Genomic DNA, 19,267 nt, shown 5'->3' on the forward strand with positions numbered 1-19,267 from the left:
GTTCCAGCAGCTCTACATCCTTCTTGAAATGAGGTCCCCAGACCTGTCTAGATGATCCTGCAGTGCTTCTTTAACCAGTGCCTCCATTAATTTTCCTGGAACAGAAGTTAAACTCACAGGTCTATAATTACTTGTGTCAGCCTTTGATCGTCCTTTGTGAATTGGGGTCACATTTGCACATCTTCAGTCTGTGGGTACCTCCCCTGAGAGGCGCCTCCGTAGCCAGGTGGGAAGGAGCAGCAGTGCGTAGCACACGCTTCTTGATTAGACCGGGGTTCGAGCCCGTCACCACCAAATACGGAGGATGCGGAAAGGTCATTCAGGGAATGACCACCGCATATCCCGGAGCAATATGGCCTTAGTTGCTAATGCTCCTAAAAACCAAATAACAACAATAACAACCTCCCCTGAGTCCAAGGAAGCTCTCATAATTATGGCTAAGGGTTTGCTTACTTCCTTTGCTGCCTCCTTTAATATAACTGGATGATCCCCTCCACCCCAGATGCCTTTCTTGTCTTTATCTTCAACAATTTCTCCTCCACTTTACTCTCAGTTATTACAAGATTCTCTAGCTTGCTGCCGGAGTTGAATACACCTCTGGCATTGCCCTCGCTGAATAACTCCTCATATGTGAATGTCGATGCAAAATATTCATTTAGTTTGTTAGCTACCTGAGCAGGATCATCAACAGTTGACCCATTGATATCAAGTGGACCAATCTGATTCATCCCCTTCCTTCTAGCGTTTACATAAGTAAAGAACTCTTTGCTGTTTTTCTTTGCATTCCTTGCCAAAGATTTCTCGTAATCTGCCTTCGCCTGCCTAACCTCCTTTGTAACTTGGTTACAGATCAACTTGTATCTATCATAGGCTTCTGTGTCACGTATTAATTTGTATGTATCCCAATGCATTTTTCTTCTCTGCAATATGTCTCATTAGTTCATCTAACATCCATTTAGGCCTAAACCTTGAACAATATTTCTTAGTTTGTATGTAAAGCCTAGTAGCTTCCAAGATAAGTTCTTTGAATGCTTCCCATTTTGAATTTGCTGTTGGTAACATCATCAGTTGGTCCCACTGTATAGAATTTAAATACTGTCTCAGTCCATCGTAGTCGCCTTAACGGAAGCAATAACCCTTCCCTTTACCCCTAATGGTAGTTACCTCTTTGAGTAAATCCCACTTCAGCACACTGTGATCACTGCCACCTAGTGGTTCATTTATCTGCAGATTCTTAATGTATGAAGAATCACTACTGATAATCAAATCAAGAGTACTACTCCCTCTAGTTGCCTCCCAAACATGCTGATGTAGAAAACAATCATCCAATAAATATACAAAAGCCTTGCTAGTGTGTAAGTGACCAGCCCCCAAATTCTAGTCAATATCTGGGAAATTAAAATCCCCCATTATAAGACTCTCTGATTTACTGGCCCACTCTATTTCCTTGTACAGTTTCTTATTATACTCATTAGAGTCATTAGGCCTAGAGCACACTCCTACTCTCAATTTTGATATCGCTGTACTTATGTCACACCAAACTGACTCGACAGTGCACTGTCCAGCGATGTCATCTGGCTTCACTTCCTTGGATTTTATGTGTTTCTTAACTAATAGCATAACCCCTCCTCCCTTCCTATCCTGTCTATCCTTTCTGTAGACATTGTACTCCCCAAATTCCAGTTCTGCATTCCTTATATCTGTGTGACACCACTTCTCTGATATCCCAACAATATCTGCCTTTGATGCTTTGAGCAATACCTCAAATTCATCAAATTTATTTACCAAATTCCTAGCATTGGTGTACACGCAAGTATACATGCACCTGTTTCTATTCTTAGCTACCCTAACACAACCCATATGTTTACTTGTACCGCAATGACTCCTAGCAGTCTCTGAAATATCCTGCATCCTGTTTTTCAGGCTTCTGTTTATTCCAATAGAAGCAGTGCAAGAATCTCTTTCACCTCTGCCATTGGCTACTGTTAATCTATTAGTCTTTGTCTCCCCGCCAAGCTAGCAGTTTTCCGACCCACCTAACACTGCCTCGATAGCATCAGCAAATATTCTTGCACCCTTTCTATTTAAGTGTATCCCATCCCTGTAGAAGCAGTCTCTCCTGTTAACAAGACAGTCCAGGCTGAAAAAAGTTCTACCCCTTGAGCCTTGCACAATCTTTCCAGGGCCGAGTTAATCGACAAGGCTCTCATCATATACTCCCTCCAATCGTGTCCAGGCAGAATTGCAGACACTTTCAAATTCAACCCTAATTCACGGCTTTTTTTCAACAGTGACCTGTACTTGTTAAGTAATTCTGCCGGTCTCCTACTCTTGATATCATTAGTGCCAATGTGTACAACTGTATCACCTTTTGTGCCCTTAAAAGATGATATCCGCTCTACAACGTCATCAACCTTTGCCCCTGGCAGACATACCCTGGTCCTGTTCCACCTCTCCTTTTTACAAAGCATGTTCCCCGTTTCCCTGACAATAGTCACCAACAACTACTAGTTCCTGTGGGACCAGCGCATTCTGCCTTGGGGGTTTCCGCTGTGTTGCATTATGCCCAAGTGCAAGCTCTGGCGTTGATGTGGGCAGCTGAGAGCTTGATGGGCCCCTCAATTTAGTTCCTTCGAGGGCATCCACCCTGTCCTTCAAGCTCTCATATAGGCCCATAACAACGCTGAGTTGTTGCCTGATTTCGATACACTCCTTGCATCGCACACACACACACAAAGACATCCCCCATGGCAATATCATGTTCCGTACCTGAATGCTCCGCAAACATCATGCAAGCAGTGCATTTTAAAAGGCTGTGATTCAGAAGGCAACTGCCCCCCTCAGTTCTCCTCTGAGCCACAGCACTTCCATTAGCTTGAGCCTTTTGCTTTGCTGCTCTGGTCTGAGTCATGATTTCTATTAATTTCAATAAAATTTCAATTTCAGTTCAAAATTATATCCCGAAACTTGTATCCCAACACAGTTATAACGGTATATATATTTTTCAGTGTCAAGTATTAATTATCTACGAGTTCCCTTTATATAACTTCCGTATCAGTTATGTATTAATTAATTATGTTACGTTTGTAACCTAAGTCGTTATATGTATTTAGTTAAAAGTACAATTTAAGTGTCAACAAAGTTTAACAAGTTTAATAGATTCTACCGATCAACTGACAATATTATAACCTATACTGTACTAACGCTATCTTGTTCGGTATATAACGTATCGTATGACAAAGGCGGCAAGTTACGAACGGTAAATCTACGGACACTTAAGTATTAATTAACTTTCAAATCTCGCTGTCTCAATTCAGAATAACTAACGATCCTTACTAGGTCTATAAGCTACTTACAGAAAATAATTTGATGTAAAAAATATTCAATAAAGCGGCTAAATATGGCTAAAAAACTTATCGTTCAGCGGAGTTGCAACTTGTAACACGTGGATTCGATACCCTTGCCGATACTTTTATGCAATTACAAGGCCGAGTAAAGAAGAAACACACCAGATTAATCAGAAAATCACAAAATAATGCTATACTACTAAATTTAAATCAAAAGTTTCAGAAAAACAATAATTTCAAATCAAAAAATAAAAAAAATCCACTTAGCGGCTTTGAACATGTCTATTCAGTTATATTATGGGAAGCACGAAGGAGATAAGCAAATCCTTAGACATAATTATGAGAGTGTCTTTGGATTCAGGGGAGACCACTGGACTGGGGATATGCAATATAATTCCAAAGCAGAATCAAAGTTTAAATGAGTAATTACAGATCTTCTAGGTTGACTTCTATTGCAGGGAAAATAATGGAGTCCACTGGGGTTTGGCGCCTCCGTAGTGAAGTGGGCAGGAGCAGCAGTGCGTAGCACACACTTTTTCATTAGACTAGGGTTCGAGCCCGTGAGCCACCAAATACGGAGGATGCGGAAAGGTCAGGTAATGAACACCGCATATCCCCGGAGCAATATGGCCTTAGTTGCTAATGCTCCTAAAAACCAAACAACAACAACAACAACCGCCACTGGGGTTTGATGTTAGGCCCATTTTTGTTTTCGGGATTTATTAAAGATATTGATGAAGGTATGTCAGGCTTAATGTCTAAGTTTTCAAATAATTCAAAGGTTGGCAGGGTGGTTAATGACAGTAATCAGGGTGAGCTACTGCAACAAGATCTTGGAAAATTAGGTTGATTGGCTAAGAAATAGCGGTTGAAGAGTTTAACATTGACAAATGCAAGGTACTACATATAGATAACAATAAACCCAAAGTAACTTATCAACTGTATAGTATTGCAGTCGGGTAGTGAAAAATGCAAAAGACCTGGGAGTTAATTTTTCAGTCAGATATGAAGTTTTCTAAGAATTGCAGACAGGCTGCCAGGATAGCTCATGGAATTTTGTCAGTGATATACAGAAACTTTGCTAGCAGGTGATTTGAAAAATCTGTGATTATCCCTTTGTACAAGGCCATAGTTAGGCTGCATCCTGAGTATTGTATGGAGGTCTAGAGACTTCACTTTAGGATGCGTGTAGATCTGCTGGAATAAGTACAAAGAACGGCAATCAGATCAGTAAAAGGGAAAAGGGTGCCCTTGCCAAGAAAGTGCCAATTTCTGTAAATTGCAGCGTCTGGAGACTAGTCACCTGCGGAGAGATCTGATTGAGGTGTTTAAGGCCTTGAATGAATTGAATAAGCTAAATGTTAATAGCATTCTTCTTGTTTCTGAGACTGCACCATGTAGAGGCATAAATTCAAGTTGAAGAAGGATGGTAGCAGGATAGATGTGCGGAAGTTTGCCTTCAGCCAGCGGGTGGTTTATTGTTGGAACAAACAATCTTCCATATGTTGTTGTGGAAGTGGGTGGTTTGAATAAATTGAAGGAAGAACTAGACAAATTCTTGGAGGATATGGATGGGCAAAGTGTGTAGGTTTTTTTTTTTTTTTTTTTGCTAATGCTTTATAAGCTTGCTTTCTTCCATAATTTGCCACTACTATTACTAATACTAACTTACGCACTGCTTAATAAGTTACCAGTTATTTGGCAGTTTATTGAGAACTTTATCTGAATAGCACCATTGTTTTTGTGTTTCCATAGATTTTCTTTTAATGTCTTGGGGGTTCTTTATAAGGATCCTCTGAAATTTGAATACTGAAAATAAGGGTGGGGGGAAAGAAAATAATATTTTAGATTGAAATAGATGTGATATTTTTGTTCTAGAATTTTGCTTCTTTCAGTTTTTAAATAGAAAGCACAAGTTCTAGAACAATTATATTGCAAAAGTTTTAATTCTATGAAATTGAATTGCTGTCTTTCAACTTGAAATGTGTATTATTACTAATTTTGATTTCAATATTGCAGGTTTTTGCTGAAGAATTCACTTTCTGAACAAAATACAATATATGAATTAATACCAGTTCAGGAACACACACTGAATTCTGGGGAACTCTCTCTTGGTCAGTTTGATCACATGTTTGAGACTGGAACCAGCCTTGCAAGTGAGGTTTTGTCAATTGCACTGAAGAAGAAAATTGATGTACCAAATGTGCTCTTTGCACCAGATGCACATTATGCAGCTGTGGCTCTAGGATTTCCATTTGAGGTTAGATTATAGCCGCATAATTATCCTTTAGTTTTAATGCATATTGTTTGGGCTCATGGAATTCTAGAGCAATAAAGCCTTAAACTAAGAAAAATTTCAAACTAATATACAACTGTATTTGCATCAGTTCTGTTCATAGTTGAAATTCAAAAACAAACCAAAGTTTGTATAAAGGGCATCATTATACATCTCTTATTATGAAATCCTTCCCAATAGAAAAGCAACTCTTATTTTTATTTATTGTCAGCTAAGTATGACCACCCAGACAGCATCATTTCAGATTTGATTAACCCCTCATTGGTGGTTGGCTAGGTACCAAGGTGAAACTCAGCCTAATTTACACAATATGATAAATGTGAAGGAGTATATAATCAAACTCCTAGACTTAAAGGGTTTTGGGGTAACAAATCATGAAAATTTTAAACTGACATACAAGTTAATTCATTTGCATCAGTTCTGTACATGGTAGAATTTCACAACATCTCATATTGCAAAATCCTTCACAGTGAATTGCTTATCAATCAACTATGAAATGGTGCCATCTGGATGATGACTCAGCTGAGAATAAGTAACAAGAGACCACTGTATTGGGAAGTATTACTTATTTGAAGTATAAGAGATAGGGCAACTCATTATGAAGGATTTCACATGATATGCATAATTATGTCCTTGATACAAACTGTGGTTTGTTTTTAAAGTGCCTATTGTCTTTAATTATTGTCTGTCTGTCCATCCATCCATCTGTTTGTCCTTATATAATAACTCAACTCCTAATGAATGGATTTTCATAAAGTTTTAGATTTTTCTCTTTTGGAATGATTTGCTAAACCTCCCAAATTTCATTAAAATAAGTCTAATAGAAATTCAGTAATTATTTCTTTTTTTGTGCATATCACAAGCTATTCACATACTGTGCACTCTAGCACTGAAGCATTGAATATTATGTTTGTTGCTTTACATGCTGATTAGAGAATTGAATGACCAATATGGTAGATGTGTGGAAACAAAACACTCTTGCTGCTTTGTAAATCTTTCTTTTTTTTTCTTTCGGTTGATATTCTATTGAGCTTGCTTGCTTGCATCATTTGCAAGTACTGCTATTACTACTACTACTATTAATAATAATAAAGTCATTACCTTTTGATATTTCTTTTTCTAAATCATAAATTAATGTTGATATAGAAACACTGCACTGAGATTGGGAGGGATTTAATAGTAAATTTCTGAAAGTTGTTTACATTTAAATTAAATTTTAAAAAATTGAAGTTTTATAACTGCCAGTATGTATATATATCCCTCACAAAACTAACATTAAAATATAACAAATTTAGGAATAATTTTGAATGGCATGCTATACAATTTTAACTGGCTTAGTACTCTCTGCAAGTGGTTAATTATTCAGTTGGACAGACAACTTGAGTAGTCGAGAGGTACAGTCACTAGCAATGAGATCAACAAGTTCTGAATTGGTAGCTCACCGCTTAGACACAGGACCCTTCCTTTGAAAACACGATAATACAGTAATAGACAAACAAAACACAAAATTTAAGTAGAAACCAGTGAGACACTAGCAATTAAATCAACAAAATTAGCAGGTCTCGGCTACTCAAGTGGTCTGTCCAACTGTCTAATAAAGTTTCGAGACTTCAGGACCTCCATAATTTTTTTACATTCCTCCATAATTTTTTTACATTCCTCCATAATTTTTTTACACTATGGTTAATTATTTGGAACTGAGAGTGCTGTTGGAGGGTGGTGTTTGATTATGTTACCTTGTGATTCAACTTAGATGGCTTTTTATAGCAAATAAGAGATATTGTTTAGACCTAATAGGATGTCAGTTGAACTGATGAAGACAATGTGAAAAAACAAATGTATACTAGTGGCAAATAATGCAAGAAAGCAAGCTTATATAGCATCAGCCTAAAAAAAACATTACACACGTCACCCATCTACACCCACCAACCACACACACTTCCACAACAACAGATGGAAGTTTGTTCCAACATTCAACCACCCTCTGGCTGAATAGAAAATTCCAAGCATCTATCTTGTAACTATCCTTCCTCAACTTCAATATTTAGCATTAGAATTAACATTAGTAGAGGCATATGATGCAAGAAAGCAAGCTTATGCAGCATTAGCCAAAAAAAAAAAAAAAAAACTGCTTCCATTTCACCCTGCCATTCGTTCCAAATAACTGTCCAGCTCAGCTTTAAATTTATTTAGGCTATCAACTTCCACAACAAAAGTGGGAGTCTGTTCCAACAACCAACTACCCGCTGGCTAAAGACAAACTTCCGCACATCTATCCTACAGCTCTCTTTCCTCAATTTGAATTTATGCCCTCTCAGGTGATTATTCTGAGCAAGAGGGAGAATCCTATCAGCATTGAGCATGCTCAAACCATTCAAAGGTTTATACATCTCGATCAGATCACCTTGCAGGTGCCTAGTCTCCAGACACTGTAATCTGCAAAATTTAAGCCTTTCTTCTTAAGAGCAACCCTTCGTTCCATTCACTAATCTTGTTGCCCTTCTCTGTACTCGTTCCAGCAGCTCTACATCCTTCTTAAAATGAGGCCTCCAGACCTATATACAGTACTCAAGGTGTGGCCTGACCATTGCCTTATACAAGGGGATAATCACCTCCTTATCCCTGCTAGAAAAATTCCTGTATATCATTGACAAGACACCATGAGCTACTCTTGTAGACCGTCTGCACTGCACAGAAAACTTCATATCTGCCTGCACAATTACCTCCAGGTCCTTTTCATTCTCTACCACTGTCAGTATAGTACCACAGAGTTGATACATTACTCTGGGGTTACTGCTTCCCATGTGTAGTACTTTACATTTGTCAATGTTAAACTTCATTTGCCAGCTCTCAGCTCATCTGCTCAACTATTCTAATCCAAATGCCCCCTCATGTGTGTAATCTCAGCAACAGGAAGAATGCCATTCATATTCAGCTTATTTAATCCATACAAGGCATTAAACATCTCATTCAGAACACTTGCAGTTGCCTAATCTCCAGACTCTGCAATTTGCAGAACTAAAGCCTTTCTATGTAAGAGCACCCTTTTGTTCCCTTCACCAATCTTGTTGCCCTACTCTGCACCCGTTCCAGCATATCTACATCCACCCTAAAGTAAGGCCTCCAGACCTGTATACAATACTCAAGATATGGCCTAACCATGGCCTTGTACAAAGGGATTGATCACCTCCTTATCCCTGGTAGCAAAGTTTCTGCATATCATTGACAAAACCTCATGATTGTCGTGGCAGCCTGACTGCAATGCACAGAAAATTTCATATCTGACTGCACAATTTCCCCTTGGTCTTTTTTATTTTTTACTACCCTGAGTGTAGTACCACACTGATAAGTTACTCTAGGAGTACTGCTACCCACATGCAGCACCTTACATTTGTCAATGTTAAACTTCACCTGCCATTTTTTTGCTTTTGATTCCGTAATGGCGAGTACAGTGGTCTCAGATAGTTTTTAAATTCTGTACAGTGGGATCAACTGACAATGTTACCAACAGTAAATTCTAAGTGGGAAGCATTCAAGGAATTAATCGTGGAAGCTACTAAAAGTTTCGTACCTATTAAGAAATATTGTTCAAGGTTTAGGCCTATATGGTTATCAAATGAACTAATGAGACTCTTAACAGAGAAGAAAAATGCATGGGATGCATATAAGTTATCAAGCAATTCGGAAGCCTACGGCAGATATAAGCTAGTCTATAATCAGGTCACAAAGGAGGTTAGGCAGGCGAAGGCAGATTACAAGAAATCTTTGGCAAAGGATGCTAAGAAAAACAGCAAGGATTTCTTTGCTTATATAAACTCTAAAAGGAAGGGGATGAATCTGATTGGTCCACTTGATATCGATGGTTTGACTGTTGATGATATTGCTCAGAGAGCAAACAAACTGAATGAATATTTTGCATCTACATTCACACATGAGGAGTTATTAAGGTTTGAAAATGGCAGAATATTATCAAATTGTAGCAGGGTGCTTAATGATTTTGTAATAACTGAGAGCAAATTGGAGGAGAAATTGTTGAAGTTAAACATAAGAAAGGCACCTGGGGTGGATGGGATCTAACCAGTTATATTACAGGAAGCGGCAAAGCAACTAAGCAAACCCTTAGCCATAATTATGAGAGCATCCTTGGACTCAGGGGAGGTTCCCACGGACTGGAGATGTGCAAATGTATCCCCAATTCACAAAGAGGGATCGAAGGGTGACACGAGTAATTACAGACCAGTTAGATTAACTTCTGTTCCGGGTAAAATAATGGAGTCACTGATTAAAGATGCATTGCAGGATCATCTAGACAAGACTGCAGCAATAATTCAGACACAGCATGGGTTTGTTAAGGGAAAGTCTTGTCTGACAAATTTGATAGGATATTATGATGTGGTTACAAAGGAACTGAATGCAAAAAATTATTTTGATATCATATATTTGGATTTCAGGAAAGCTTTTGACACTGTTGTGCATGGAAGACTATTGTATAAATTGGAGCAGAATGGCATTAAGGGTAAGTTGCTACAATGGATAAAAGGATTGTTGAGTGGGAGAAGACAGAGGGTGATAAACAATGGGTGCTGCTCTTCGTGGACTAATGTTATTAGTGGAGTCCCACAGGGTTCAGTGTTGGGTCCACTGTTGTTTTGTTTATTTATCATTGACATTGATGAAGGTATATCAGGCTTAGTGTTGTAGTTTGCAGATGATGCAAAGGTTGGCAGCGTTGTTAATGACAGTAATGGCAGTGTGCTACTGCAACAGGATCTAGAAAATTTGGGCAGATGGGCTAAGAAGTAGCAACTGAAGTTTAACCTTGACAAATACAAAGTATTGCATATGGTAGAAGTAAACCCAGAGAAACGTACCAACTGTGTGGTATTACGCTTAAGGTGGTAGAAAATGAAAAAGATCTGGGAGTAATTGTGCAGTCAGATATGAAGTTTTCTGAGCAATGCAGACAGGCTGCCAGGGCAGGTCATGGGGTTTTGTCAATGATATATAGGAATTTTGCTAGCAGGGAAAAAGAGGTGATTGTCCCTCCGTATAAGGCAATGGTCAGGCCACGCCTTGAGTATTGCGTGCAGGTCTGGAGGCCTCATTTTAGGAAGGATGTGATTTGCTTGAGCATGTACAGAGAAGGGCAACAAGATTGGTGAGGAGAATGAAGGGATCCTCTTACCAAGAGAGGCTTAAGTTCTGCAAATTGCAGTGGCTGGATACTAGGCACCTGCGTGGTGATTTAATTGAGGTGTATAAGGCCTTGAATGGGTTGAGCACGCTGAATTCTGATGGGATCCTTCCACTTGTTCAGATTACGAACCTAAGGGGGCATAAATTCAAATTAAGAAAAGACAGATGTAGAATAGATGTGCAGAAATTTGCATTTAGCCAGCGGGTGGTTAATTGCTGGAACAAACTTCCAACTGGCATTGTGGAAGTTGATAGGTTGAATAAATTTGAGGAGGAACTGGACAGGCATTTGGAGAGAATGGTATGATTTTTTTTTTTTTTTTTGGCTGATGCTGCATAATCTCATACACTTGCTTTCTTGCATCACATGCCACTATTACGACTATTTCTCAGCCCATCAATTTAATTTTCCAAGATCTTGTTGCAGCAGTTCACTAATTACTGTTATTAACCAGCTTCCAACCTTTGTATCATCTGTAAATTTAAACATTAAACCTGATATACCATCAGATTTAATGTCAGAGGAATATGATGCAAGAAAGCAAGCTTATGCAGCCAAAAAATAAAAAACCTTGCCATTTCACCCAATCATTCACTCCAAATATTTGACTTTTTCTGTCTTGAACTTAAGTTGTCGACCTCCACTACAACAGATAGAAGTCCCACAATCAACTCCTTGCTGGCTAAAGGAAAATTTCTGCACATCTATTCTACAACTGTTTTTCCTCAATTTGACTTTATTTCTCCTCAGGTGAGTAATCTGCGCAGTAGGAATAATCCCATCAGCATTGAGCTTGCTCAAGCCATTCAAGGCCTGGAGACTAGGCACCTCAATCAGGTGCCTAGTCTCCAGACATTGCAAATTGCAGGACTTAAGTCATCTTGGTAAGAGCAGCACTTTGTTCCTCGCACCAATCTTGTTGCCCTTCTCTGTACTCATTCCAGTCTCACTGCATCCTTCCTAAAATGAGCCTTCCAGACGTGTATGCAGTACTCAAGGTGGCCTGATCATTAACTTAGACAAGAGGATAATCACCTCCTTATCCCTGCTAGCAAAATTCCTGTATATTATTTACAAGACCCCATGACTTGCTCTGGCAACCTGTCTGCACTGCTCAGAAAACTTCATATCTGACTGCACAGTCAGACCCATATCTTTTTCATTCTGCACTACCCTGAGTGTAGTATCACACAATTGGTGCAATACTTCACATTTGTCAAAGCGAAACTTCAGTTGCCATTTCTTAGTTCATCTGCCTAACTTTTCTAACTCCTGTTGCAGAAGTGTACTGTCATTAAAGGCGCCTCCTTAGCCAGGTGGGAAGGAGCAGCAGTGTGTAGCACACGCTTCTTGATTAGACCGGGGTTCGAGCCCATCACCACCATATACGGAGGATGCGGAAAGGTCAGGGAATGACCACCGTATATTCTCGGAGCAATATGGCCTTAGTTGCTAATGCTCCTAAAAACCAAATAACAACAACAACAACTGTCATTAATAACCCTGCCAACCTTTCTGTCATCTGCAGACTTTGACATTAAATCTGATATACCTTCATCAATAACATTGATAAATACAGAAAACAACAATTGGCCCAACACCAAACCCTGGGGGGACTCCACTAATAACATTAGTTCGCAAGGAGCAGTCTCCATTGATTACCACTCTCCATCTTTTCACACTCAACCATCCTTTTGTTCATTGTAGCACCTTGCCTTTAATGCCATATTGCTCCAATTTGTACAGTATTCTTCCACGTGTAGCAATATCAAAAGGTTTCCTGAAATCCAAGTTACATATCAGAATTATTTTTTGCATCCAATTGCTTTGTGACCACATCATAGTATACATTCAAATTGATCAGAAAAGACTTCCCCTTAACAAACCTATACTATGTCTGAATTATTACTGCAATCTTGTTTAGATGATCCTGCAATGCTTCTTTAACCAGTGACTTCATTATTTTCCCCCTGGAAGAGAAGTTAATCTAACAGGTCTATAATTACTCGTATCACCCTTTCATTCCCCTTTATGAATTTGGGATACACTTGCAGATCTCCAGTCCATAGCGACTTCCCCTGAGTCCAAGGATGAACCCATAATCATTGCTGAGGGTTTGCTTACTTCATTTGCTGCCTCCTTTAATATAACTGGATAGATCCTATCCATGCCAGGTGCATTTCTTATGTTCAACTTCAACAATTTCTTCTCCACTTTGCTCTCAGTTATTAAAAAATCATTTTGCTCCCTACTATAGTTTGATAAGCTTCTGGTCTCCACTTCCCTACAGAATTGCTCATGTGTGAATGCCAATAAAAATGCTCATTCAATTTGTCAGCTACCTGAGCGAAAATCATCAACAGTTGAACCATTGGTATCAAGTGGACCAATCTAATTCATCCCCTTCCTTCTAGCATTTATATAAGTAAAGAATCTGCTGTTTTTCTTTACATCCTTTGACAAAGATTTCTCATAATCTGCCTTTGCTTGCCTAATCTTCTTTGTGACTTGTTTACAGATTATCTTATATGTACCGTAGGCTTCTGTGTTGCCTGATAATTTATATGCATCCTATGCATTTTTCTCCTCTGCTAAGAGAAGAAAATTTTCTTCTCATAGCAGAGTAGATTTGAAGAATTAACTAATGAGAAGAAAAATTTTCTTCTCATTAGTTTATCTGACATCTATTTAGGCCTAAACCTTGAACAGTCTCTCTTAGTTTAGAATTTCAAAACTTGCTTCAAATTTAAAACTGTCTGAGACCACTGCAGTCACCCTTATGGAAGCAAAAGCTTTTCCCTGTATCCCTGGTGGTAGTTACATCTTTGAGTAAATTCCACATCAGCACACTGATCACTGCCACCTAGTTGTTCCCTTGTCTGCAGATCCTTAATGCATTAATAATCACTGCTGATAATCAGATCTAGAGTATTACTCCCTCTGGTTGCCTCTCGAACTTGCTACTGTAGAAAATAGTCATCCAGTAAATCCACAAAAAACTTGCTAGTGTTTAACTGTATATCCTGGGAGCAATATGGCCTTAGTTGCTAATGCTCCTAAAAACTTAGTTAACCTAACGCAGCCCATGTGTTTATTTGTTTCCAATGACTCCCAGCAGTCCTTGAAATCCCCAGATCTTGCTTTCCAGGCTACTGCTCATTCCAGTATAAGCAGTGCAAGAATCACTTTCACCTCTGCCTGCAGCTACTGTTAATCTATTAGTCTGTGAATCCCCCCAAGCTAGCAGTTTTCCAACCCACCTAACACTGCCTCGATAGCATCAGTAAATTTTCTTGCAACCTTTCTATTTAAGTTTATCCATGTAAAGCAATAACAGTCCTGTAGAACAGTCTCTCCTGTTAACAAGCACAGTCCATGCTGAGAAAAATTCTATCCCATGAACCTTGCACAGTCTCTCCAGGGACAAATTGTGAAAAAGCTCTCATCATATACTCTCTCCTATCCTGTCTGGGCAGAATTGCAGCCACTTTAAAATTTAATCCTAATTCATGACTTTTTTTTTTTTTTTTTTTTTTTTCAACATTGACCTGTGCTTGTTAAGTAAGTCCACAGAACTTCTGCTATTAATATCATTAGTGCCAATGTGTAAAACGTTATCACCCTTTGCTTTTAAAAGATGATATCTGCTGTACATTATCAACTTTTGCTCCTGGATGACATACCCACTTCACCTTATATAACAGTTGTGTGGTATGGTATCAAAGGCTTTACTGAAATCTAAGTATTAAATCAAAATTAAAATATTTCTTTGCACCCAGTTTCTTTGTGACAACTACACAAACGTAGCTAATTTGATTAGTTAAGCATGATCTTTCTGTAACAAAACCATTCTGTGATTGCTTTTGGCTCTACTGTTATCAAGGCGATCTTGCATTACTTCTTTAATTATTGATTCCATTATTTTCCCCTGACACAGGTTAAACTTAAATGTTTGCAGTTACGCACCTCACCTTTTGAACTAACTAGTGAATAGGAGATATATTTGAACAAATCCAATTCTTTTCCAGAATCTATCTAAAGATGCTCTTATAATTATAGCTGAAGTTTTATTACATTTTTGAAGCTTCTTTTATTATAACTGGATAGAGTCCATAAGCCCCCAGATGCTTTGGTCACCTTTAACTACAACAGTATCTTCCACCTTACTTTCTGTTACTATAAAATTCCTAATATGTAATGATATTAACCCACACATTGATAACTGACTGATTGACTTGCCAAGAGTTTTGTTTTATATATCTATCTGACATGCAGGGAGCAGCTGTGGTAGAATAGTCTAGAAACTGTTGGGATGCAACCATTTCATCAAGATCTAGATAACTCCTGACTTTTTAATCAGCAATCCAACATTCAAACAGATATACTAAATCTAAGTATGAGAAGTAAAATATAAAATATATTGCAAGTGAGGGTTCTAAGAAAAAATATGCTGCTCCATTCTAAATAAACATTTTTAAAAAAATACACTAAAACACTATTTATTTAAAATTTAAAATTTTTTTTTCTTATTATATGGTTATGATAAGACTGTTAAATACCAAGGAAGTTACATAAAACAGAAAGCAATACAAAAAAAACAATATTTTCCAAAGTCAAATGTGATACTATTAATTGTGACATGCTAGTTTTGAACTCAGTCAACCTGAGTACAGGGCTGCAAACCTCTTGCTAGGCCCATGTGTATAATTTAACTGTAAACTCTCCCAGTATTGTATCCACAAACATAATAGAATGGATCTGGAGATAATTTTCACCCTTATTTAGTAACTATAACAAACTGGGGATTGGCACTAGAGAGAAACCAGTGACACAATTGGGTTCAGCATACATAACATGTATAAGAAACAGTTAAATATAATCATAAACTTTTGTTGTTACATGGTGTAATCCTGAATCTACCTTAAGGGATAGAGAGAAAGAGAGGAGAATTTAAGAGGTATAAATAGATCTGACCATTCACAGATGTAATATGCTGAGTCTATTGCATTTTGTAGATACTAGTCTTTAATGATTTGGGGATTCTTGAATAAAATCTGGATAAGTTAAAACCAGAACTATAATCATTACAGACTCCCATTTAGTGAGAGTTTGCAGAGATGATTGTTATTTAGGCTTAGACTTACCATTCCAATTGCCAGACAAAAAAGTAAAATTCCATGACAAAATGCTAAAATGTGAATAGTAAGATTCTTTTACTTGATTGTAGGTTGCATTCGTTTTAGAAGACATGATTTTTCATGCCTGTAAAACTAGATGATAATAAGATTAAGACATATCCAGCTGATTCTGGTTTTTGCCTCTATCTAGATTATATAAGAATCTAGCATGTGACTTTGTCACAATTTAGGAAACAACCAGTATTAATTTTGAGATTTATTTCATAGCACATTGGAGAGTATAGTGGAGCCTGTGGAGGCTGATATTGTGAAGAGAATCCTTGAATAAGAAGTATTCACTGAAATCATCCAGTCATCAAATGATCCTCAATCCAAGACTATTTGTTGAAAGAAATCTGCTTTGACAGATGTTACCTCACTGTGAAACATCATGTTGAGGTAAGCACTGCTAGGTTTATCCATGTAAAGCAATATCAGACTCCACTGAAGTATACAGAAAAACTGCTGTCATTAATCAATGAATACCAACAGGTTGGTATTAGTGAGCCTATCACTTCTTTGTGGAACAGCCTCTTTGTATTGATACAAAAACCAAGTGGACACCTAATACACTTTGTATTAGATCTTAGGGCAGTGAATGGAATTACTCTTCCGATAATCTTCCAACTTGATAGTATATTGAGGAGCTGCTAATGTACTTATAGGGAGCAAAATACTTCTATACTTAAAGTTTTAGATATAACCAGATACCCTTGAAAAAGGGTTGAGGAAGTACTCCGAATTCACAGCACAACGATGACATTGCTTTCAAATGTGCAGCTTTTCTGAATTTGCTCAAGAGCAAATTCAGAAAAGTTGTTCCAGACTTTAATGATTAATGTGCTAGGTAGAATGCTAATAATGTTAAGTTCCTCTAAAGGATTAGAATGAATTTTATATTATGTCACTTAAGCTAAGTGCCATGTTATTTGACAAGTGTTTAACTCCACAATAATAATAGTTGTTAGGTTACAGCAACAAAGCTGTAATATGATTTACTTTGTTTCTCTTTGCTCTTTCTCTTTAGAAACAAATGGAAATATACGTATTTCCTCGAAAGGAAAATGCTACCACTCTTTCACCAGTTGTATCACTGTCTGGAGGAAGTCAACTAGCGAAAATTTTGAAACCACGTTCAGTTCCTGAGGAAATCAGACAGCATGGTATCTTATTTATAAGCATTTAAAATAATAGATTTATTAATTCTCTTAGCTCTTTAACACAGATAAAAGATTCAAAGTTTAATAAGCAGATAACATTATTAAACCAAAATTTTGTTTTTGAGCAATCTGATATAAAAAATTTCAGAGAAACATTAGCACAACTTATTGAATTTTGCCATTGTATTATGCTACAATGTTAATAGCCTTCTGAACTTTTTGTAATAAATAAAAAATAATTAAGTTATATTCCTATATATATATATATATATATATATATATATGTTTCATAAATTCTTTTTTTCTAATTAATACTGGTTTAACCTTTTCAGAGGTATGTACACAGATCTATGATTTCCATATGTGTGCTGTAGGCAATGTGTAATAGAGCTACATTATGAAGGTCACTTCATACATTATGCTGCTTTAATGAACAAATTGTTTTGAAAGTTTACTGGTATATGTTGGCAGCATATGGTTCACATTTGAGATTTGTCCGATGTGGACTTATAGAAGCTCAAATTGGAGAATTTCTGTAGAACTCAGGCACAGAATTTGATAAAAACTGAATCAAGTAATACATAAACATAAAAAAAAAGACCAGTTTTATTTATTGATTGTTTTACAATTTTTTATAGATTTTTTTTATAGATTTTTTTTACAATTTTTTTTTAATGAAAATTTTTTTTTAATTTTCATTTGATCTTTGACAATAATTTTACTTTATTACTGGGCAATAATGTTGAATGAAGAACATTAATATTTAAATAATTTATGTACAAAGTTTTCATTTGTAATTTCAAAATTCACAAAAATAATTCACTTCTTAAAACTCTGCGCCTCCGTAGCCAGGTGGGAAGGAGCAGCAGCAGTGCATAGCACATGCTTCTTGATTAGACTGGGGTTCGAGCCCGTCACCACCAAATACAGAGGATGCAGAAAGGTCAGGGAATGGCCACCGCATATCCCGGAGCAATATGGCCTTAGTTGCTAATGCTCCTAAAAACCAAACAACAGTAACAGTCTTAAAACTCACGACTACAGAAATTCACTGTGAGGGACTCACAGTTTCACATAACTGCAGTAAACTCACTGCTGAAAAGATTAAACAAGTTAATGTACACATTGTGTTAAATTTCAGGCCATGTTAACAAATAGTAATAATTTGTGATTTATGATAAAATAAGTCAACCCATTAGCATGAAAATTTGTTACAAATATTCCTGAAATATTCTAAATAAGCATTGAAATTTTGAAATGGATCAGAGATCCTATTCCAAATTTATAGTACTACTTCTGTAAAGGAGACTCAGGAGGAAATGCTGAGAAATTGGAATTGAACTTAGTACCATCTTGGGGTCCAACAGAGTATATGTTGAAAATTTAGTAGCAGTCTGCATTTTTCTTGTCAATTATAACAAAAACATACTTTCATTTATGCCAATTTTTATTGGGAGGAATGATGAGGGCTGTGAAATCATAACTGGATCTAATATTTTTCCAAGGACCAACAGAATCTAGGTTGAAAATTTGGCTTCGATCCAACTTTTCATTCTAGTATAATATGCGAAATATACTTTCATTTATATGAATAGATTTCTGTGGTCAGGAGGAGGGCATGGGAAGCTATGATTGATCTTAAAGCTTTCTAGGGAACGATGAAACATATGCTGAACATGTGATATTGATTGAACTTTTTCTTATTAAGTAATGTCTAAACATCCAATAACATACTTCCATTACCAGTTAGGTAGTGTTCGTAGTGCATTGCATTTCAGATGCATTCTATTTTTCCTTAAAATTAATTGAAATTTTCTTTCCTTTTTCTGTGATTAACTAAAGTGAAAAATAAATACAGACTGTTTTCCCTTTACGAGTTCCCAGGTTTTTGAGTTCTTTTTTTCTGCTACTAAGTATCAACAAAATCAAAAATATGAACATTAATTGCAATAAATAAATGCTAAACATTCATAAATATCTCATTTCAAATCACATATGAAACTATACAATACCGTGCTACTGTTTATACATTTGTTCATTCAGGCAGACAAGTACGTCTCACTGAATTATGTAAACATAAAGCAGGTTTT

General features: G+C 37.0%; 1 protein-coding gene across 1 annotated transcript in view; it reads left to right on the plus strand.

Moving 5' to 3' along the window:
* c12.2 (von Willebrand factor A domain-containing protein c12.2) overlaps positions 1-19,267 on the plus strand; it is a 574,487-nt gene that overhangs the window by 455,712 nt on the left and 99,508 nt on the right. The window contains exons 31-32 of the mRNA XM_090380213.1: positions 5,367-5,607; positions 17,045-17,180. Of these exons, the coding sequence (XP_090236339.1) occupies positions 5,367-5,607; positions 17,045-17,180 (377 nt within the window). The remainder of the gene's footprint in view (positions 1-5,366; positions 5,608-17,044; positions 17,181-19,267) is intronic.

The sequence above is a fragment of the Mastigoproctus giganteus genome, chromosome 8, assembly GCF_048544385.1.
Source record: "Mastigoproctus giganteus isolate SK-2022 chromosome 8, ASM4854438v1, whole genome shotgun sequence".
Lineage (NCBI taxonomy): Eukaryota > Metazoa > Arthropoda > Arachnida > Uropygi > Thelyphonidae > Mastigoproctus > Mastigoproctus giganteus.